Source organism: Malaclemys terrapin, chromosome 8 (assembly GCF_027887155.1).
Source record: "Malaclemys terrapin pileata isolate rMalTer1 chromosome 8, rMalTer1.hap1, whole genome shotgun sequence".
Taxonomy (NCBI): domain Eukaryota; kingdom Metazoa; phylum Chordata; order Testudines; family Emydidae; genus Malaclemys; species Malaclemys terrapin.
Window position 1 is genome coordinate 1074515 of NC_071512.1, and position 23050 is coordinate 1097564.

A 23050-nucleotide genomic window follows, 5' to 3' on the forward strand; every position below is an offset into this window, starting at 1 on the left:
GTTGACTCATATTTAGCTTGTGATCCACTATGACCCCAGATCCTTTTCCGCAGTACTCTTTCCTAGGCAGTCATTTCACATTTTTTATGTGTGCAACTGATTGTTCCTTCCTAAGTAGAGTACTTTGCATTTGTCCTTATTGAATTTCATCCTATTTACTTCAGACCATTTCTCCAGTTTGTCCAGATCATTTAGAATTTGAATCCTGTCCTCCAAAACACTGGCAACCCCTCCCAGCTTGGTATTGTCCGCAAACTTTATCAGTGTACTCTCTGTGCCATTATCTAAATCATTGATGAAGATATTGAACAGAACCAGACCCAGAACTGATCCCTGCAGGATCCCACTCATTATAACCTTCCAGCATGACTGTTGAACCACTGGATAACTACTCTCTGGGAATGGTTTTCCAGCCAGTTGTGCACCCATCTTCTAGTAGCTCCATCTAGGCTGCATTTCCCTAGTTTGTTAATGAGAAGGTCATGTGAGACAGTATCAAAAGCCTTACTAAAGTCAAGATATACCACGTCTACCACTTTAAACAGCTTTTTGATGCTCTTGGAAGAAGTGGAGAGTATTGCTGTCAGCAGTTTGCTTGTTCAACTGAAATGCAAAACCAGCTTTTGGGAATGGAGAAGGAAAATGGGAGTTTAACTCCATCGCCATCTTGCTGCTCTTATTTGGCCACAGTGTCTCTTGAGTCTTCTTGGCTGTGCTTTTACCGATCAGAGCAGCCAATGCTTTTGTGCAGCTCCCCCCTGCAGTGTATAGATGAACAAGGAAAGAAGCTACTTACTGATGCACTAGCTTTTCTTGCACTTATTTACTTCTGGGGGAATTCTGATTCACTGCGCATGTGCAGAATTCATGTTGGGTGCAGAATTATTTTTTTCCTGCAGAAAATACATTCTGCCCAAGAAGCGCTGCAGTTCCACCTTTCGCCCACCAGAGGCCGCTGTGGTGCATGAAGAGCCGACTGCGTTCATTACATTAGCCTGCCCATGGAGCCCGGTTAGGAGGCAGCGTGAGGCACAAGGCGTTGCTGGGAGATCACAGACTTGGGTTCAAAAGGGCTAGTGTGTGTGTGTGGGGGGCAGAGTGGGGCATAGGGTCAGGAGCTAGTGGGGTGACAGCATTGAGCCAAGGGCTGAATGGGAGGGGGGCTCCAGGGCCACATGGGGATGGGGGGCTCCAGGGCCACATGGGGATGGGGAAGATGTGCCTGACTGAATGGGAGGGCTTGGGATCAACCAGGATGTGCCCGGGGGAGTCCCTAACTCCATAACAATCACTCCCCTCTGCCCCCCAAAGAAACTGTTCCATACTTCTCCCACCCACACCCAATAGCCTTCCAGGTTCGCTCCCAGGCTCCTTCCCGCTCCCTCTGTTCCTTCGTTAGCCCTGACTCCCCCAAGCCTTTGCACTGCTTCTGAGGGGTGCGGGAAAGATGTTTCTGTATTGCAGTTTAAATGAATTACTCAAAGTTCTTGTATTAATCCATCTAGTATGGAATCTATCTGTCAAAACAAAAAAATTCCTGAGTCTTTTTTTGTTCTATATTGTTACAGACATTCTTACTGACAGGTATTTTGAAATAAATTATCAAAATAATTGAAACTGGTGTGATTATGTTGTGTTATTTTGACAAATAAAATATACAGAATTTTGCAAAATTTTAAAATATTGTGTGCAGAATTTTTATTTTTTTGGCGCAGAATCCCCCTAGGACTAGCACTTGCATCTGCCCTCACTGGTGCTGCATGTAACACTGACAAGGTTGCAGTGATAATGCTTGGCTCTCCCGGCATCTCGAGTGCCCTTGCTTATACTAAAGGCTTGAGATGACCCTTTAGGGAGAGTATTTCAGCAGAGGACAGCTTGAATTCGCTGTTCATTGGGAAGGCAGGTCATGTGATGTGCATTGCACATGACTTCTTGCTTTCGATCTCTTTCCCACTCTTCTATCTCGCAGAGCTTGTGCAGCGTTTCTTGGAGCTACGGTTCTGTGAGCATAACTACATTATTGGAAAACTATGGCTTTTGCACCACATCTAATTGAATGTGAAAGCTGACAACTGGTTTAGCTGCTGTGGTTTCCTATTCTGGAGTGCCAAGGCCACCAGGTTGTCAGCATGATTCACCACAACATCTTGGTTTGTTCTGCATCAGTGGTAGTGTAGGGTGGTGCTAATAGGGGACGGCAAGGGTCCTTGATGGAGGGCTGGCGATTTCCTGCTGTAAAATTAATAATTGAACACATTTGCAGATGAGCGTTAAAAAGAGGAGTTGAGTGGGAATTTACTCATTGCTTTGGAGAACAAGAATGGAAAGCAGTTCTTGTGTGTGCTGCTGCTCCTCCAAAGCCCCTTCTGAGCAAATCAGCTATGTAAAGTATTCATAACTTGATGAGTAGGGACTTATGCATGTGGCTCCCAACAACACTAAATTCACCATGCTTTGCAATAAGACCTAATTCCTGGAGTATTTTGCTTAAAATAGTAAAACTGGATGGCTGTTAAGGGAAAACTAAACCAGATGGAAAGAAATGGTTGCTTTCAACCTCTTTCTTTTTTTCAGAGTCAGGATGCCGAGGAAGAAGAAGCATGCAGAAAGCCCTGACTTTCAGGACCCGGGCGGGGAGGAGGAAGAGCCGAGGGGCCTGGTCGACGCCAAAAAGAAGCGTAGTTTTGTGGATGCCTTTATTGTTATATCTGACAGCGATGGAGAGGTCAGTGGTTTAAAAAAAGCGGAACCCAAAATCCTGACTGGGGCATGCTTATCTACCAGTGTATTCCTGACAAGAGACTGTCCTGAGTGGTACCTACCATGCATCTTGGGGCAGCCTGCTTCACTTTGCCATTAGTGTTCTGCTCTGTTTCTTTTCAAGGTGTAGTTCAGATTAATCATGTCCCATTTGACTATGAAATGAGCCGTCTGATTGGCTGGTGCTGAGTCATGTCTCTGAGATTTGATAACCAAAACCTGTCCAAACAGAATCTGAAATCTAATTTAAATCATGTTTCCTCAATCACCTCACAAATCTTTTCAAACTTTTTATTTTATTGCTCTTTAACTAAATCACAGAAATGTGGTTCTGTTACATGCAAGTAACTGTTCAAAGTACAGCTAGTGTCAGATCATGAAACTGAATTATGGAGGCTTGAGTGTAATCTACTCTCATCCTTAACCACTAAGCCGTCAGAGGTAACTGCATTGTTTAGGGTAGTCTGGAGGTGACGGATAGCGTCAGTGGTTCAGGGGAGCTCCAGAGCGTAGGGGCCTGAACTCATGACATGGAAGGTATGTGAGACAGGACCTGATTTGAAACAATATTTTCATTTGTAGTTGTTAAGTCTTGGCTTTGCTTTGCTCTGGCCGTGATTTGGGAGCCTAAGACGCTTTTAGAATTATACAGTTTTAACAAGCATTTCCGTTCACTTGCAAGCTATAGATCTTAAATCAAGTGCCCTTAGTGCCCACATCTAGAGCATCAGTCTTGACAATTAACATGTGAGGAGAGGGAAAGCACTATCAGTAAGCAGGAAAAACAAGCTGTAGGGCACATGCTATTGGCTGTTATTTCTGCACATTATCTGAGCTCTACCCCATTGGGAAATTCCCTTAACTAGACAGATCTAGAATGTCTGGCAGTAATAGGTCACTGGGGCTAAACCCTCAAGCTCTGCAATAAGCTAAGTTAACTTCAGATGTCTGCTGTATCGCGGCCTTTACTGTGAAACCGATAAGGAAAGAAGAACCAACAGCTGTAAGAGATGTTGACGTAGATGAACGATCAGGAGTTCTCATTGTCCACAATTATTCCTCTTAACATGCATGTGATTTGTCTCCTCACTTTCAAGCATCTTTTAAAACATGACTATGAAAAGATTAATCTCCCTGACTGTATGATCAAGTCTATAAACAAAAATGGGAAATCATGCCTCACCAATCTATTAGAATTCTTTGGGGGGGGGGGAGGGTGTCAACATACATGTGGACAAGGGGGATCCCGTGGATATATATTGTACTTGGACATTCAGAAAGCTTTGACAAGGTCTCTCACCAAAGGCTCTTAAGCATAGTAGGCATGGGATAAGGGGAAAGGTTCTTTCATAGATCAGTAATGGGCTGGAAGGCAGAAAACAAAGGGTAGGAATAAATAGTCAGTTTTCACAGTGGAGGGAGGTAAATAGCAGGGTTCCCCAAGGATCTGTACTGGGACCAGTGCTGTTCAAAATATTCATAAATGATCTGGAAAAATGGGTAAACAGTGAGGTGGTGAAATTCGCAGATGATACAAAGTTATTCAAGATAGTGAAGGCCAAAACTAACTGTGAAGAGTTACAAAGGAAACTCACAAAATTGGGTGACTGGACAAGAAAATGGCAGATGAAATTCAGTGTTGATAAGTGCAAAGAAATGCACATTGGAAACCATAATCACAACTATACATACAAAATGACGGGGTCTAAATTATTTGTTAGCACGCAAGAAAGAGACCTTGGAGTTATTGTGGATAGTTCTCTAAAAACATCCACTCAATGTGCAGTGGCAAATAGCGAAAAGCATGTTCGGAACCATAAGGAAAGGGACAAATAATAAGACTGAAAATATCTTGAGGCCACTATATAATCCACAGTAAGCCCACACCTTAAATATAGATTGGAGTTCTGGTTGCCCCATCTCAAAAAAAGATACATTAGAATTGGGAAAAGTACTGAGAAGGGCAACAAAGATGAGTAGGGGTGTGGAACAGCTTCTATATGAGGTGAGATTAAAAAGACTGGGACTGTGCGGTTTAGAAAAGAGACAAGGGGGATATGATGATAGAAGTCTAGAAAATCTTGACTACTCTGGAGAAAGAGACTAGGGAAGTGTTATTTACCCCTTCCCATAACACAAGAACCAGGCGTCACCTGATGAAATTAATAAGCAGCAAGTTTAAAACAAACGTATGAAAGGACTTCTTTACGCAACGCACAATCAGCCTGTGGAACTGATCAGGGGATGTTGTGAAGGCCAAAAGTATAACTGGGTTCAAAAAAGAATTAGATAAGTTCCTGGAGGATGGGTCCATCAGTGGCTATTAGCCAAGATGGGCAGGGTCACAACCTCCTACTCTGGGTGTCCCTAAACCTCTGATGGCCAGAAGCTGGGACTGGACAACAGGGGATGGATCACTCGATAATTGCCCTGTTCATCTCTTCTGAAGCACCTGGCACTGGCCACTGTCGGAAGACAGAATCCTGGGCTAGATGGGCCGTTGGGCTGACTCAATACGGCCGTTCTTTTTGTTTTTAATAAATCCTGGTGGCATAACTGGCCATATTACAGAAAGGGATGCTCAGAGAAACCATTAATGAGTCAGTTAGGTTCTGTTTAAGTGACAGCAGTTCACAGTCAGTTGGATAAGTGGGTTTATTTAGTCTGGTCTGTTTCTACCTCTAAATCCTTGGCTTCCAGATCCGGAGTCGTAGCAGTGCCCTCCAGTTTTCTATCCTGGGAAGGATCTCTGCTTCCTGTGGGTTCTGAATAATAAATGCCCAGCTTCTGTAACTACCCTCAGCCTTGCAGTGTACATCAAGTTGAATTTTAGTCCTGAGCTCTGTAACTGTTGATTTTGCTCCAGCAAGACCTTGTTACCTATTTGTAAGAGGTGTGTAACACTCCAGATAAATAGCAATTTTAAAGAACAATAAATTCTCAGTTCATCTTGCAGTTGTTAGGACATGGTTCAGGATTCAAAGACTACGAGGAGAGTCTTGGACAGCATAGATACAATGGCCTTTTTCCTTGGCAATCTCCTGGCAGATATCTGTAGTCCCCAATTCTCCTCCTAGACTAGCAGATCTTGTAGCAGAAGCACCTGGAAAGCCTCTGGTTTCTTACTATTGATGATCTCTGGCAAACTGACTCTCTCAGGAATTTCTCAGACATGCTGTATTGCCAAGCTCATCAGTGCTATTTTACCAAGTTTCCTCCATTTGCTCGGGGCTTTTCAGTGGCATCTGAAAAGTTTAATCTGCAGGAACTTTTCTGGATAGTGGGTTGTGTAATCCACACTTGAGTGCCTGTGACTTATCCTGGAGCCAAGGAACTCTTGTCCTCCTTCTTGGAAAGAGTCAAGCAAATTTGAAACTCTTTCCCCAACTCTATGGAAACAGGAAGAGATGACCATACAGCATTCCCTGCACAAACAAAGGTTCTGGAAATGCTGTAGAAAGTCTGTGTCACCACATACAAAATGGTTCTGATCCTTTTTGGTTGGTGAAAGCCTCTGGGAAACACCAGGCCCTCTGTCGACAGAGATTGTTCGTGCTTCCTTGAAGGACAATCTTCTACCCACCCTTAGATCTGCAATATTTCTGCCAGCACTTGAGAAACCAGCTGACACTAGGATCCTCGCCAGTTACTGCTCTGTCTCCTGAGAAGAAGGATGCAGTACAATTTGGCTTGTTGCTGAGTTCCGCTGATAGACCATTGTTAGCCAGAGGTGAACCCTAGCTGTAGTATGGCGGTGGTACCAGCCAAGCTGATGAGCTGTGGGCAGAGCCCAGGGAGCTATGCTAATACTGGTAATCGATCAGCAGCCTTTATAAAGTGATTGTAAAGTGCTGCGGATCTGCCTGTGAGGCCTTTCGGGGGGAGGATGGAGTCACTTACAAGTGGTTTCACTCAGTCATCCTGGATAGAGCCCACAGGGCCCTAATGGGTAGCTGCTTCTATTCACAGAGCTCGTGTGAAGTCCCACAGAGACTCAACATACCAAACCCTTGGGAGAGGTTGCAAGATGCTATGGGTTGCAGTGCCATCTCTATGCTGATGGCACCCAGCTCCACATCTCCTTCTCATCTGGCACAAACACCACTGTTACCCCAGTGTCCCTCATCTGAAGGCACCTGGATAAATAGAAGCAGGTTTATTCTCAGTCCATTGACCAAGATGATGTTGGTAGAAGGAGAGGGAAGTGGTTTGAGGAACTGGCAGGAGCAATAATAAATGCCTGGCTTCTGTAACTTACCCTCTGGTAGTCAAGGTAGCGTGGAGTTCATCTTGGGTTAGGCGGTGGTCTTGTGGCTTTCCTTGGATGCAGGCCTAGCCGTGGGGAGAGATGGCTTTTTGACACTTCCACGGTGGGCTACTACAGGGCCCTCTACCTGAGGCTAACTGAAGGCCATGCAGTAGTTTCAGGTAGTTCATCACGTAGTGGCCTACAATCTGGGTCAGGGAGATCCATGAGAGCACATTCCCATAGTGTTCCATGGTCGTCTGGCTCCCTGTCCGCTTCCAGATCCATTCCAAGGTCCTGGTCCATCTCTCCAATGGGCAAGGCCTTGCCATTTCTAAGCTTGGCTGTGCCAGCAGGGAAGTTGAGGCCTGAGGTCCCAGGGTGAAACAGGAGGAGGAGGGCATTGTCGGGGAGGCCCTTGGCTCTGGAACTTGCTATCACTGGCAATAAATGAGGCTGGATCTGGTGCCAGGGGCAGCCCCTTCCTTTTGCACAAGGCTCTCTCACCTGTTGGAAGCTGTGAGTCTGGCACAAGCCCGTTGCATCTCACTGTTCAAGTCTCTGCTTTCAGCAGGTTTGTGCTGATGAGCTGAAAGTCTGAGACTAATAGAGCAGAGTGTGACTTTGATTTCAACAGCAGCCTTGGCTAGCACCAGGCGTGGTACTTTCAACAATTAAATTAGCCTCATTGGTACGTGTGTGTTTCCCGTGCAGGGCTCCTGTGGTTTTGGCTTTGCCCTCTCGTTGCATGCTTGGTAGCGCAGTTGTGCCGTGCTACTGCCCTGCCCTGTCCCTTTGGTGACCTCTTCTGGCTTCCAGTGACCATTTCTTTTCATGAAGATGCTCGAAGCAAGCTCCCCGTCAAGTGTGAGGGCAATCGCTGTGTCCCGGGGAGTGGGAGGGGAATCAAACAACCTGACTCTTTAGAGGCAGATGGAGTTGCACCTGCCTGCCTTGTGGCTGGATTTGCTCCCCGGAGTCTGTGCAAAGCGGGGTGAGAAAGGCAGTGTAGTTTTCTACTGCCTGCAAGAAAAGCAGATGTTAAAGACGCCGAGAGCTTTGGAAGCCAACCGTTTTCTCACTTTTTGGACAATGCTTACAGTGAAATTGCTCATGAGAGGGAACCAAACAAGGAAGAGCAGATTCCTACAAGCAGGAGGGCTGGAACAGTTTGTACAGTGGGGCGCTGAGAGCCATGGAACCAAACTGCAAACCCTGCATATAATACAAACCACTTCAAGCCAGGGGGTGCAGCAGCCCCCCCAGCTTCAGTGCCTACACCTACAAGGAGCAGGAAGTTTGGATTCCTTCAGGCTGCTGTATTTGAAAGCTGTAGCCTGGAGAGCCTGGGCTGTCACTGAGCACAGCAGTGTACATTGGGTGCATCACACCAGCCGTAGCTCTTAGTTTCTCCTTGTACACTAAGTATGAGCGATGACCTTGTAACAAAAAGCATTGGCTGCAGCTGGGAGATATGTAATTGATGAAGGGTTTTTTTTGACTTGTGATCTTATTAAAGAAGCATTTGGTTGAGTGGCCCCTTGAGTTTGTACCGGCCTTGTCGGCAGATGAGCATTGTTAAAAGGTTGGGTCAGCCTAGAGCAGGCCCCTCTATCCGCTGCAGAGATCTCCAGGCTGTCTTTGACCGCATGCCAAGTACTTCTGGGCAAAGGGTTTCTCTGCCCTGGAGGTGCAGCCTCCCACCAGCAGAAGTAAAACCTAATTAAATGGTGCGTGCCGATTCTTTGGTTCAGTAAATAAGGAAGATTTAAGACTTTCTGGAGCTCAGATGCTCTGTGTATGTTTGGGCCCATCAGGCTTGGCTGGATTCCCTCCAGCAGTTCTTTGCACTGGAGCTGTACAGTGGAACATTGTGAAGCAAATTAAACATTCCTCTGCATGTAATTTTACTCCTGAAATTGTTAAATGTCTAGACTCTGTGTACCCACAAATGGTAAAACAGAGGGGCCTGCTGCACTCGGTGACTGCGCGTCTGAGACTAGAGACACATCAAGGGATTCTGATCTCCCGGCATGCTGCGCTAGATCCCTTTCCAGTCAGTGGATCCATTTCCCGGTAGCAGGTTTTATAAGTGTCTGTTCCATGCATGGGAACAAGCAGCATCTGCAAAGGAAAGTTGGGTACGTTCCTAAATCACGTCGGGGATCTGGGATGAGCACTGAAGACAGGAGTGTTGCGAGTGATCTTAGAGATCGTTTTGGTAGTTGCAAGAAGGAAGAAGAAGACTGATGCAGCACAACTGGTGGTGCAGCAGTGCATCGAGAGGTGGGCTGAGGATTTACAGCATCTGCTTGGATTCGACAGGAGGGGGATAGACCCTTTGAGGCCTAGAACTGACAGGCCTTTAAACTAGGGCTGGGAGGGCAAAACCAGAGCTTTCACGTCACTCCATTGGGGTGTGTGCTTCTCACATACAAAGGAAAGGCCAGATTGCCACATGGCATTATGGACTTCACCCCTGGCTCCTATGCACAAGGGCCTGTCCAAATGTTAGCACAGGGCTGCTCTCCCCAGGCGACTGCAGGGGCGCGTGTCACTCCAAGGTGGTGGGCTCTGGCAAACAGCATAGGACAAGGGAGAGTCGTGGGGGTAGAGCCAGGTGGAAGGAAATAGAGAATCGATGAAGGGGCCCAAGGAGGTTGAGGGGAGGGTGATGTGGGCAGAGGCCTGGGAGTGGAATATTATTTTAACTGCTGAACCTTGGGTAGACTGAGGAGGGGGTAGACGGGGAGCTGGAGGGGGGAAGTTACTCTAATCCCAGCTAGAGCAAATCATGGTGTGAAACAAAGTTTTGGCTCTGGGGACAGAGCAAAAGGGGCAGATCTTAGAAATGACACTGAGCGCGAAGTCAGAGCCCGGGTGTGATTGGAGAAGGGAAAGGAGTGGTCAGAACTAATCCTCTGGTGCGGGGGGCCAACCTGAGCCTGAGAAGGGGCCAGAATTTACCAATGTACATTGCCAAAGAGCCACAGTAATACGGCTGCAGCCTCCCATCAGCTCCCGCCCCCGCCCCCAGCTCCTCCCACCCATCGGCAGCCCCACCGGTAGGACTTCCCCCTCCCTCCCAGCGTCCCGATCAGCTGTTTTGTGGTGTGCAGGAGGCTGGTGGGGGGAGGAGCGAGGGCATGGCAGGCTCAGGGGAGGGGGCGGGAAGGGGTGGAGTGGGGGCAGGGCCTGTGGCAGAGCCAGGGGCTGAGCAGTGAGCACCCCCACACACACACACTGGAAAGTTGGCGCCTGTAGCTCCAGCCCCGGAGTCGGTGCCTAGACAAGGAGCCGCATATTAACTTCTGAAGAGCCGCATGTGGCTCCAGAGCCACAGGTTGGCCACCCCTGTTCTGGTGGGAGCATGAGTGTGGGGATATGCATGCTTGCTCGTTTTGACCCAGTTCTGCAATCCGTGGAGGAAGGGACTGCAGTAGGCATAATGTATTAGGGTTTCAGGAAACCACTTAATACTGTGTCTTGCAAAATCCTAGTTGGATAAATAATTCAGCTTGGTTTGGGTAGGGACCCTCCTGGACTGAAAACCTGCTACGAGGGTATCAGCAAAGGGTAATGATAAATAGCCAGGAATCTAGTTCTGGGGAGGTATGTAGCGGAGGCCACAGGGGCTGGTGTTAGGACACTCAAAAAATCCACTGATGATATTAAATTGGGAGGAGTTCCCGACACACATCAGTATAGAGAGACAATCCAGGAATAAGGACTATGGGCAGGAAACAGCAAAATGTAGATTCAGTTTGGAAGGCTGCAGCGTATCCATCCAGGGTAAAATAACCTGAAGTGTGCACACCACATGGGAAGGAGCAGTCTGGGACAGGAACGGTGGCACGAGATGGAGGGTGAGAGCAGACAGCAAATTCCAAACGTGGCTGACACTCAGGGCTGGCGCTTCCACTAGGCGACCCTAGGCGGTCGCCGGGGGCGGCATTTTGCCGTCCTCAGTGGAAATTCGGCAGCGGGGGGTCCTTCCGCTCCGGGTCTTCGGCGGAAATTCGGCGGCGGGTCCTTCACTTGCTCCAGGACCTGCTGCCGAAGTGCCCCGAAGACGCGGAGCGGAAGGACCCCCGCCGCCGAATGCTCAGAGGAGGAGCGCTGCTGCCTAGGGCGGCAAAAACCCTGGCGCCGCTCCTGCTGACCCTAAATGCCTTTTGGGGGCTGCAGAGTTAGAGGCCTGCTGTCAGGGAGCAGGGAGATGTTAGTGCCTCTCCCTGGAGAACTGTTCATTGGTGGGCCCTGCTTTACTAAATGATGCAAACTGGAAGGAATTCAGTGGCAAGCAATGTAAATAGCCAGGGATCTTCAGCAACTGACTGATTTATGTGGAAACGTGTGTGGCTTGACTAAGGCCTAATAGGGCAATGTATGTAAGCACACGTGGCATTTTAAACATGTGAATAGTCCTATTGAATCAATGAGCTTGAAGTAACACAGGTGCTTATGCAGTTTGCTGAATCGAGGCCTATTGCGGGAAGCCCCAAGACTACACATGTTTGAAGGCTGTGACCATCAGCAAGGAGTGGCTGACGGGAACACATGGAGGTGTAACGTACTAGGATGGAATTAGGGGCCAGGTAGGCTGGTGGTGCTGCCTGGGAGGGGTATGAGGCTGTCTCCCCAAATGAAAGGTTGAAAGCGCTGCCTCTTGGGGCACTTAGAGCTGTCCAGGACAGAATGCTAGAAGCTGTGCTGAAGGGAACAGTCCTCACTTGCCAGGCTGCTGGATGTTAGGAATTTGCTTATGAATATCAAGATTTTACTAAGGCCAGACAGGTACAACAGGTGCACTGCATTGCAGTGACTGGCATGAAGTCTATTGTCTCTTTCTGCTCCTGTTTGCATGTCAGTCTGTATCTTTGCTTGCTCTTTGAATGGTTACAGAATGTTCTTCAATTAACGTTTGAAATTCAAATGTCACACAAATGGAGGATGGTCCTTAGAGCCAGTGTTTTTGTCTGCATGTCTTGGGGAAGGGGGAAAGGCACCACTACTTGTGTCATTTGTGTACTTTGTGTTTTCCTTTGCAGCAGGAGTCAAAGGAGGAGAATGGATTACAGAAGAAAAGAACCAAGCAGCAGCTGGATAGAGTGAAGTTTGCCGCTAAAAGAAAAATTGCACGTAGGTCTCACCTGAGCTGGGTAGAGGGCAACCGGACCACGGTCAGTTTCTTGGGGGTGGGGGTGGGGAGTTAAAGGTTGCCTGGGATTCCAGGCTGACTCCCTTGCACAATGATGAATTTCACCCTTCCTGAATAGACTGTCTGTCACTTGTGTGTTCCCCAGGATGAGAGTGTACACACTAGTGCTCTTCCTAGGTGTGTGCGCAAGCACGCGCACATCACATCCAAGATCTAGGTTAGGTGTGGAGCTGTCCAGGAAATAACTGCGTCCCCCACTAGAGCTGCTGGTTGGGCGTCTCGGAGGCAGCGCTCCAAATAACGTATCCAGTTCAAATCAATACGAGGAGTGAAACGTTTTAGTGCAACAGCTGCAGTGAGGAGTGCATCTCTGACGCTGCTGGGAACGCTGATTTCAATGAACTGGGCTTGCCGTTTGGATAGTGCTATTACCTGGCACTGCCTGCCGCGTGCCCCATGGCAGACAAGCAAAGGAGATAACAGAATAGGGCGGGGGCAGGTTTCCTGAAACGGCCGTAGGAATTGCATTAAAATGGGACTGAATCATAGGCCATGTCCCTCGTGCGTGTGGCTCACACATGCGCTCCTTGTGTAACGAGAAAGGGGCCCACGCCTCTGGCTCTCCAGCCACTCTATAATGGGTTGGGACCTTTTGCAGTTTGCTGGATTTCTGTACACCGAGAATCTGGGCCAAATGGGGCAAATCCTGCTCCCCTGTCTGTGGAGGCAGAAAGCCAAGCCCTCTGCGTGAAGTAGCTGGAGTGAGGAACCTGAACAAATGGGGGGGGGGGCGCTAACGCGCACTGTGAGTCCAGCTCTCTGGGGTCTTCGTGCCTTGCTGTCCCACTGGATTTGGAGCTAGGAGTGGGGCATATCCATTGGCCATTCCTTAGCATAGGGGTGGCCCAGCTGCCACAGAAGTGCGCCTGTCCCGAGTCTTGGCTGGGCTGACTCCTCTGCCGCTCCACAGCTGGCGTGTGTGCAGGGGATTGGTGTGCTGTCCCTTCAGCTTCCCACACACGGCCTGCTGCAGGCCTTGGGGCATCACGCCTTGTGTGGGCTCTTACGTCCTGACCTAGCGTGGGGAAGGTTTCCATGGGATTTGGATGCAGGTCTCTGGGGGAGAGGGGTCAGCTAACAATAATTAATTAGGCACTTTCGGTTTCAGGGCTGCTCTTTTATTGATTATAAACGAGAATGAGGTTTTTGGTGTTTATTTTTAGGCAGATTAAGCTTTGCAGTAAAAATCTTTTTTCTCTGTGTATTTAAACGTGTTCTTGAATTGCATGGCAAATTGGTTCTGTAAAGGCACTCTGCCTACGGGCAGAGTGGGAGCTTCCTCCCCAACCTGTTCCCCCTGCTGGGCGCTCTCTCCAGGCTCTGGTTTGTAAAACGTAGCCTCCCGTTCTTGCCTTCTTGCCATGTTCCTCATTTTAACCTAAGCCATAAATCTAGTAGATCTGTGACGTTTGATTCAGAGACAAACCCCACAGAAATCGCTCTCTGTCTTTTCTGGCTGAAGTTGGTGCTTTAAAGCACATTGGAACATCTTTATTGTAATTGCACTCTGGATATGTGGAAATGATGCGATTCTGCATTTCCATTTTGAGTTAATCTCGCATTAGCAAGTGTTAGAACTAGAATTAGTGGGGTTGGCATCTCATTCACTTTGGAAATGTTAAAAGGAAACATAAATTGCACAGTAAATTGCCATATTAGCATTTTAAAAGACTCTGAAATGTTTTAATTTGTTTAGGGCTGTGATGTCTTAAAAACAGTCTGTCTGCATCTCTCTCCCCTGCCACCATGTTTCTTGGCTGGGCTTGGTCCCAGTGGGTATGGGCTGTTGGATTTCATGCCTTGTCACGATGAACGTCTTCAGTGTCTCTTGGAGTGTGGTATGTAGGAAGCTCAGCTTTGGAATAATGGACCTACCACTCCTTAAAAAATATAAAGCAGAGGCATCCTTGTGGGAAGGTTCAGGGTGGGCGTGTGCATGGGCTCACATGTGCCCCTTATTTGCTGGCCGGTGGTTATTTCTCTGAAACCCTGAGAATCTGCCATCTCATCTGGACACCCTTGAGATGCATCTTGCCTTCTAAAGCACAGCTTCTATTTTCGTGCCTCAGAGTTCTGAAATAGTCTGTTTGCACACATCAGTAGGAGGCTAACACAATACTTAGAATTTCTAATCACCATAAATTATGACCAGTATAATCAACATCAAGCGCACACACATTGTGAGTGTTAGATACCATCAGATGTACTATTCTGGGTCTCGCAGACTAGTCAGTGTACGCACAGCTCGGCTGAAACAGATCAGCCCCTTTGGATTTTACGTGATCTGAGCGGCTCCATCCACTCTCCCAGCAGTTCGTATTTCCAGGTGGAACTAGGCCTGGGACTTCCCCACTCCTCAAAGCACCTACCCATCTGGGAGGGGAACAAACACATTTCAGTTTTTTCTCGTTGGTTTGCCAGAGGCAGCACTTTTCTAGCTGTTCCACATCCACTTGGGTGGAACTGACAACAAAGGTACAATGGGAATTTACGGAGAAATCGGTGCATTTGTTGAACTGCCTGTGTGTTGATAGCCGCATTCTGCAAATACTTGTGCACCTGGGTAACTTTAAGCACATGGGGAGCCCCAGTGACTGCAGTGGGGGTTATTTAAATGCATAAATGTACTTGCATGTGTACATGCTTGCCCGGTTGGGTCATAGTCTTCCCTGGCTTACAGGGCGTGGGGTTTGAACAAGAAAGGTGCTGGCTGAGTGCAGAGTATTGTTATGTTTGGTGACAGGACCCTTCTCTGATATATGGAGAATTGTGCAGTGTTTACACTGACGAGAAAATTCTCTTGTCATGGTTCCTTCTAGCTGGAAAATTACAGCATGACTTTGTCCAAGGACAAAGATTCCCCTGGGTCCTGAGTGCATTGCAGTCTGCCTTCACTTCACCCTGTTTCTCTTTCTTTTTTCTTGATTAATTTGTAAAGAAAAATACAGAAACTAACAATACACTGCTCTGAGATGGCACATAAGTGAATCCAGCAGTTGTAGTCAGAATAGTTGAAAGAATGGGCCAACCTCACTTCAGTGGAGTAAATAACTTTGTCAGCACAGAATGGGAGAACATCACCAAAGTGTGATGTCCTGTGGCTGGCTGAATGCAGTTGTGCTGTCATGTGGTGTCATTACAAAAGTCAACACATTCCTCCGTTTTTCTCAAGTGAAACAGTGCTGCTGGATTCCACGGGCAGCCGGGAGGCAGCGGATGGTTTAGAAAGCAGAGGCCATCAGTCCCTGGGTGTGGCTTTACTGGGGGACATTTCTCCTGGAAAATGGGCTGTGTTCGAGATGCTATAGTGAGGCTGAGGGGGCCCTTTTGTTCAAAACCCCAATGGTTAGTTGCTTCTCAGCTTTCAGAAAGTGCCTTTCGGGCTAGGAGGGTCCAGGCTTTGTTTGCCCCCAGGTGCAGGTGTGCACAGGCCTGAGGGGGTTGAAGGACATCTGCCAGTTGTGTTTGAGTTGTGACTGTGACAATGTATTTTTCAGCTCCTAAGAGAGCTGCTGAGTTGCTTTTCCACATTCTCCATTCTGCAGGTGTTGTGTATTTTAAGCATGGTGAAGTGTGGGGTCAGAATCTAAATAAATAGGTGTTCTCCCAAGTAACTGCTTGGTTTGAAAAAGGCAGCCTGGCTTCTGGGTTGCTGTGACTGAAGAATCCTTTTGGGAAGAAATGTGCTGCTGAACTAGCAGTTCTGAATGCATCAGACCTGGCACAGTGATCCATCAGAGCAGTGATGGGAGCAGGGCGAGGGGCCATTTGCACGTGGCAGAGCTTTCTGGGTACTGCCCAGCAGATACAGCGTGCATCTGCTTCATGGGATGAGCCCGGCTCAGCACCTTTGCCCTGCTCTTCAGTAGGGCCGCCCAGGATATCACACACCACAGGGCAATGTGACGTGATATGTGGCCAATAATAAAGTGTAATGCAAAGGAACTGCTGCTCTGCCAGTGAGACCGAACCTTATAAATATGTTGGTTCGTGATCAACGTCTAGCTTCTTCCCGTGTCCGTAGGTGCACGTCCTGTCTGCAGCAATGCCAAATGCTACCTCTGTTGCACGCTGAGGGGATGAAAAGTCTTTTTGTAGTGAATACACCAAAGGAGTCGGAGCTAAGATTGCTATGGAAACCTTAACTGAATTTCCGAGCTTTGGGTCCGTGATTCAGCATTGCACAAGTGTATTATTTTGCATTTAGTACTGTCTGTGCCCATGTCAAAAGTACCTCTTAAGGAAAGCTGAGATTTAACAGCTTTGGTCTGGTGTAAGTTTTTGTCCTAGGAATGTGAGCGTCCCTAGGTACCTTCCTCCACGTGCCACATACGTGCTGGATGTTCACGTGGGCTAGTCTATGTGGGGACATCCAGGAATGTTAATCTGAATTAATTAAGGTGTATATTTGAAGTGGATTAGTTAAACCACATTAAACCCTTGTTTGAACCCTCCTCCCACAAGTCAGAATTGAAGTGGGTTAATTCAGTTTAGTTTGTTTAACTTCAGAAGTGAATTAAGATACCAAATTAAGACCACTAATTCTGAATTAACAGCATCCACACAGTGGTTAATGTGGGTTAACTAATCCATTTCAAATTCGCTCCTTTAGTTAATTTGGATTAATTTTCCTGACTGTCCCCATATACCCAAGCCTGTAGCTTTATACCACCAGGTGGTGGTAACCTGTCTTCTTTCTTTAGAGATGACTGAAGATGAACAGTTTGCACTGGCTCTGAAAATGAGTGAGCAGGAAGCCAGACAAGTGAACTGCCGGGAAGAGGAAGAAGAGGAGCTTGTGAGGAAGGCCATCGCCGAGAGCCTTAATGTAAGTGTGCCTTTGTACAGAGGCTCACAGAACTGTTGCTTCACATACCCCCTTTGGTCTCCATGCAGGAAAGGAGTCTTTACGGGGGCTAGCTTGTGTGGACTGACGGGAGAACTATAGCAATCTGGGTGACTTGTAAGGCACGTGGGGACTAACCTCGGTTGTTCCTTGTGTTGTTGTAAAAAGCAAATCTTTTGTTTTTCAGAGCTACCAGCCTTCAGATTCCCCTGCTGCGCCCTCTGCAGCACCTCCTGCACAGGCAAGATGCGAGCCAGTGCAGAGCCACCCGGCTGAGATCCATGGAGCTGTGCCACCTTGCCCCGACTCCCCCCGGTCGGAATGCAGCTCCCATTCCTGGGGCACAAAAGCTGATGGGAATGGACAGACGGATGCTGTCAAGAGCCCCCTTGTAGTGCTGACCAGGTTAAGCCAGGAAATAGTTGAAGGCTCCCTACTATCCAGCATCATCGTCTCTCCAGGGAAGAGCCAGCCTTTAACCAAGTCAAACGAAAACCCTTCCTCACCAGCAAGAAGCCATTTCAGGGACACGTTACCCAGCCCTTCTGGGGAGGACCTGATCTCCCTGAGCCCCACCTTTGGCCGGATTACTCCAGGCGCTTGGCAACTGACGCCTCGGAGACTGTTTTCAGGGTCATGCAGCACTTCAAAAGCAATGGGTGGGGAACAAGACAAGCAACCTCTGGCCAGCACTGGAAGCTCTGCGGGAGAGCCCACGGCTGGCAGCTCAGCAGTGCTCCGGAAGGGCAGGACCTGGGAGCCGGGTGGCATTCCAAGGCAGAGCTGTGGAGCAGGAGGCCCTGAGTGTGCACCACAACGTGGGCCCCGTGGGCAAGGCTCCGTTTGTGCTGAGCACGTGGAACGGAATGAGGTGCCTGACAACGCACCCGAGCTTTGTACACTGAGCATGGCTGATGAAAAGTGCAAGCAGGAAGATGCTAGAGACACAGTGCACTATTACTGGGGTATTCCATTCTGCCCCAAAGGGGTGGACCCAAACCAGTACACGCAAGTCATCTTGTGCCAGCTGGAGGTGTACCAGAAGAGCCTGAAGCAGGCTCAGAGGCAGCTCTTGCAGAAGAAGGAGTTTGGTGATCCAGTTGTGCCCTGCTCTTCTCCCCTGAGCCAGAATGAGCATGGGAAAGGGGAGCGAATAAGCAGGGAAAATGGTGTTCCCGACGACACAGAAGATGGCAGGAAGGAGCCAGAGAGTGCTGCCTGGCTTCTCGCCACACAGAACAGGGAGCCCGAGCAGAATCCAGGGCAGAACTTGGAAGAGGAAAAGAACTCTACGTCCGAGGAGGAACCAACCACCAGCTATTGCCAGGTAACGGAGTCAGCTTGTACGTATTGTACATATAGGATGAGCAGGGGGTGCTAATGCTCTTGACTTCTGTCTAGGGGCCAACCTGTGCAACAGACCAGACACCAGCAAAGGTCAGTGCCTTTCCTTTCTAATGTTTGTGCCCTGTGGCTCCCTTCCCCCATCAGCAGCTCAGCCACAGGAGAGGAGAGGGCCCCTCTGCTGCGTGCTCAGCTCCCAGACTACGCCGAGCACCACAGGGCATTGCCACATGTACCGCCTGCCTGGCAGCGCTCCAGAACCGCACCCGCTCCTTCAAGAGCTTCATCCCCAGAGCCTTAGAGCAATCCCAAGCAGGGTTGGCAAAGCGCATGCGAGTGGGGCCCAGTGACCTGTGGCACCACAGCTTAATCGCCCGCCCAGGCTGTCCAGGCGGAAACATGGTTCCAGGCTGATGGCCTGGCCTTTTCCTCTTGCACAACAGGCAGGTTTGTGGGTGGGGCACCTATACTGTTGTACTGACCTTTTTCTCTTACGTCCTTTCTACTGCAGACCATAGAGTGAAGTGCTCCAGAGTAACTGTGTGTGTGTGCTGCTTGCCGAGGGTTGTCTGTGGTAGCAGGTGCTGTCGAGTTTGCAGTGTTAGTCTGCCTGGCCCGAATTGTTCTGTCTGATGGGCACTAGGTGTCAGTGTTTGCCACTTTTCAGGGCACTGTTGAAGACAGCTTTCTGTCATTGTGAAGTTTAAACAGATTGCATGTCAGATGAAGTATTTATTACTGCTGTATTTTAGCTTTGTGTCAGCCTTTTCCAACCCTCATTTTTCATAATGACTTACTCCCAGATCACTGTACAATTGTATCTTCTCTGTGACGGCAGCCTCAGCTCTGTTCCTATTTCCAAGTGTATTTGATCATTGACCCCAGTTGATAGAAAGATACTTACCTTGTTCTGTGATGTTTATATTCTGTCTGGTAATACTGAACACTCTCAGGAAAAGCATCATGTCTGCATTTTCTGTAGAACGTAGAAGTGCCATGCAGTCTGTGCTCAGCCTTTGTTTCTTTCTTTCTTGGGCTTGGATTTGGAGGCTATATTTAAACAAGCCTTAAAGGTGACCTGCAGGGGGGAAAAATTGGCCTTGTGCCCTTTTTTGGCTTCTTTATGATGGATACAAAGGACCCAAGAGATTTGTGTCACAAGCATTTTTTTCTCCTCATCTTTTCCATTAGAAATCCAGGGCTTGTTGAACTTGGAAGGCTCTGTGGTGACTGGAGAACTAAATGATGGGCTCAAAAGACACTGGAAACTGCAGCAATTGAGAGAGGAAGGAGGGACTTTTAATCCGATTGTTTAAAACTTGGGGGGGGGTGTTAATACATATGTAACCGTAGTGCCTAATGGACTTGGGAAGACAAGATGTCTCAGAGATGCAAGGCAGGAGCTCACAGTGCACGTCGTCTGAACCCCCAAGGGCCTCCAGCAAAGCCAGGGAAGAGCAGATTCGACCCTGCTGATATTTTCAGGAAAGCCTGAAAACTTTTCTGTGAAACCCAGAGCACAAAACCCTGCAGGTCTTTATCTGCCATAAAGAAGCAAAACCAAAAAAAAGAGCGTGCCGTTCATTTTACAGTCTGCTTTCTCGTCCCCTTCCCCGATGCTAACCGAAGAGCAGAGCCCCCCTCCCATTCACCTCGAGCCACTGCAGGTGATCTGCTGCCAGGTTCAGGATATTTACAGCTCACCTGAGCCTTGTCTACGCCACTTTTTCTGTCAGATTTCCCACCGCAGCTGCCACAGATTTTACTTCACTGCTGGCGGTGGTGATGGGAACCCAAGGCCAGTGCAGTTCTGAACCTGTTCAGAGTCGGCTGCCGGTGCTTTCCCACGGCAGTAACTGGGGTGGAGCTGACAGCAGTGGTGGGAAATTCTAGGCCAAAACTCCTGGTGTTGTCACAGCCTGGAGTGGGGGTGACCAGATGTTCCAATATTAGGGGCTTTGTCTTATATCGGCAACTATCCCTCCTCCCCCTGAAAAAAAAGTGTCCCGATTTTTCACACTTGCTGTGTGGTCACCACACCTGGAGGTTCCCCACCCCCGGGTCAGGCTGCTCTTTGTGGTCGGCTTGTGTCGCTGAGGGAGCTGCTGGCCGTCCCACCACACCCACTTGGAGCGGTAACTGCTTTTCTGCCAGTTCCTCTGTGATCAACCCCTCTCCCCTGGTGCCGGGCCGAGGAACAGTGCTTATGGTACCCTTCTGTACACTGCCCTGTGACCCAAACCGGGCGAGAGACCTCCTGTGTCGGTTCATTCCATTACCGGCCCCTTGATTGTCCACAAATTGCCAACGAGCCCCGTCACATTTGGCTAATCAGTGTTGTCAGAAAAACTCACCATTTTCAGGCTCTTATGAACAAAGTTCAGAGTGAATTGAATCGATTCCTTCCTATTTTTCAAAGCCTTTCACGTAGGCAGGCAGATTTCTGGTCTCTGAAAGGTTTACACAGGGTGCTCCCTCTGTAATTGAACGGCGGGAAGGTAGCTTGGAAAATCTTAGCCAGCTCTGGAGAACGAGGAACTGGCTGCTGCTGGCCTGTGTTTTATTTATGATCAGCATTATTTCCTTTCCAGGCCTCCCAGGCGCTATTTGCGGAGGACATGCCTGAAGATGGGGAACCAATGCAGATTACACAGAGGTGAGGAGCAGGGGTCAGTTCAGAGCATTGGTTCCTGGACACACCACCCTGCGCCCCAGGCAGGAGAGTGCTCTGGGAGTGCTGCGGGCTGCACTTGCTGCTGATAGATGTCGCTGGACAGTGCCGGCCAGAGTCAGCTCAGAGACAATGGGGAGAGGAGAACTCTCGTTGTTTGACGACAGCATCCCGACATGGGCTAGGGCTGTGCAGGGCAGCTGAGCGGACGTGATCCTTGCCCTGGGGAGCAGCAGTCTAATCTGACCGGACGTAACAGAGCAATAGGACAGGGCTGGGGCGGTAAGGATGAGACACAGCAGTAGGATCGCATGGTCTTTCCAGAAAGGCAACTATGCAGAGAGTCTATTAAAAAGAGATTTCTTTGAAGAGGAAAGAACAGGGGGGGAAGGCAAAGAAAATGTCATGCCAGAGACAGTGCTCCCTGTGTGCCCCAGATGGAAACCGCACTCCAGGGAAGCCAATCCAGGCCTCAGCCGGTGGCGGGAATGGGCCATGGCAACACGATTCTCCTCTGATTTTACCTCTACCCCTTTGTCCGGTAAAACCAGGCTCTGAACAGGACCCTAGGAGCGTTGGCTTCTGGTTGCCCTCTCTCACTGCAGGGCTAGGAGACATTGGCTGGGGTGGTTTGCAGTTGTTATTGCAGACTAGATAAGCTCTGAGCAGCAGGCATATGGGGAGGACTTGGGGAACAGTTTACTAGGGAGGTTTCAGTATTTGCAGGCATTGCAAGCCCAGCTGTGGGAAGCTGCTTGATTCTCATGGTACTTGAAACTACTTTTATATTCAAAATGCTTTTGGCATAAAGCTGCTGCCTTTTCCCTGCCTGCTCCCCACTCTCTTCTCCCCCTCACTGATATGGCAGTATTGGGGCTGAACACCTGAGATTCGGGGCAGGGCTTCCAAAGCTGACTGCTCACCTCGTGCCAGTAGGAAGCTCGCCTGGCGGAGCAAAGGGACCTACGCTGCCTGGCTTCTGCAGAACTTTAGCAGTTTTTAAAAAATGCAGAAGGTGTCTAGCCCTTATGGCTGGGAAGAAAACCTCAGGTGTGAACCGATGCAGTGCTGGCCCCTGTTGCCAAGCAGAGCTGTCCCAGGCAGCAGAGGCGGTGAAATAAACCAGACTCTGGTAAGTTTCATGGCTGCTGAAATGTGCTTGGGGAGTATGCCCTGTTTAGGCTACTACCAGTTGGGTCAATTTCAATCTGTTGCTGCTTGAAAGCTGGTGGTGACAATGATCCCCTGAAAGAGGCTGACTGGTGGAGCCTTCCCTCCCTTCGGAGCAGCAGGAGGCCCTGTGGTTGGGACGTGAAGGAAGAGGCAGCTCCCACCCCCTGTTGCCAGGTGGGGGACAGGAGGGGGTAATGTTTCAGGTAGCCAGTAGCCAGCGTCTGTCTCAGAAGGTGCGGCTCCCTAGCAGAGTCCAGGACAGCAGCTGGGCTGGATGCTGGCTTCCCAACATAAGGGGTTCCAGAGGGCTCCGTTGTGTCCAGGTAGCGGGTTTAATCCTCTGTTCGATCTGACCCGTGGGCAGCTGACGTGCCAGAATGTGGCCCCGTGAATGCTACAGTGCAGCCGATGGCCGCTCTCTTTTGGCTCAAGCGTCACCACTGCCTGCTGTGACTTCTCATTTCAGCAGACAGCCCCTGTGTATGCAGATAATGGTGGCTGCAGTCTTCTGATTTGTGTGCACATCAAGCGAGCTCTCTGGCTGCTGGCAATGTGCCAGTGCAGCCCTTTGTTGGGCAATGTCTGGGCATGCTGGTCAGGAGAACCCCTGCTCGGGTGTGGGGCGCCTGTCGCACCAGTAGCAGAAGTCACACAGGCGTTAGAGCCCCACGCTTGGTGCAGAGCGCAGCGGATCGGACTGTGAAGGAATGGTTCTGTGCTTTGTACTCAGAGACAGGTGATGTAGCAAGCACTGTGGTTTGACTTTAAATTGATTAGCCCATTTTA

The 23050-nt window shown here is 49.1% G+C and overlaps 1 protein-coding gene across 6 annotated transcripts in view; it reads left to right on the top strand.

The window, feature by feature from the left end:
• The window catches only part of UIMC1 (ubiquitin interaction motif containing 1), a 62852-nt gene that overhangs the window by 15418 nt on the left and 24384 nt on the right, over positions 1 to 23050 (top strand). For 4 of the 6 annotated variants that reach the window (XM_054037733.1, XM_054037734.1, XM_054037729.1 and 1 more), the window contains exons 2-7: positions 2578 to 2728; positions 12061 to 12151; positions 16934 to 17058; positions 17264 to 18403; positions 18478 to 18513; positions 21012 to 21076. In XM_054037733.1, the coding sequence (XP_053893708.1) occupies positions 2585 to 2728; positions 12061 to 12151; positions 16934 to 17058; positions 17264 to 18403; positions 18478 to 18513; positions 21012 to 21076 (1601 nt within the window). In that variant the 5' untranslated portion in view covers positions 2578 to 2584. The remainder of the gene's footprint in view (positions 1 to 2577; positions 2729 to 12060; positions 12152 to 16933; positions 17059 to 17263; positions 18404 to 18477; positions 18514 to 21011; positions 21077 to 23050) is intronic. The other 2 variants (XM_054037730.1, XM_054037732.1) reach the window with 2 other exon arrangements.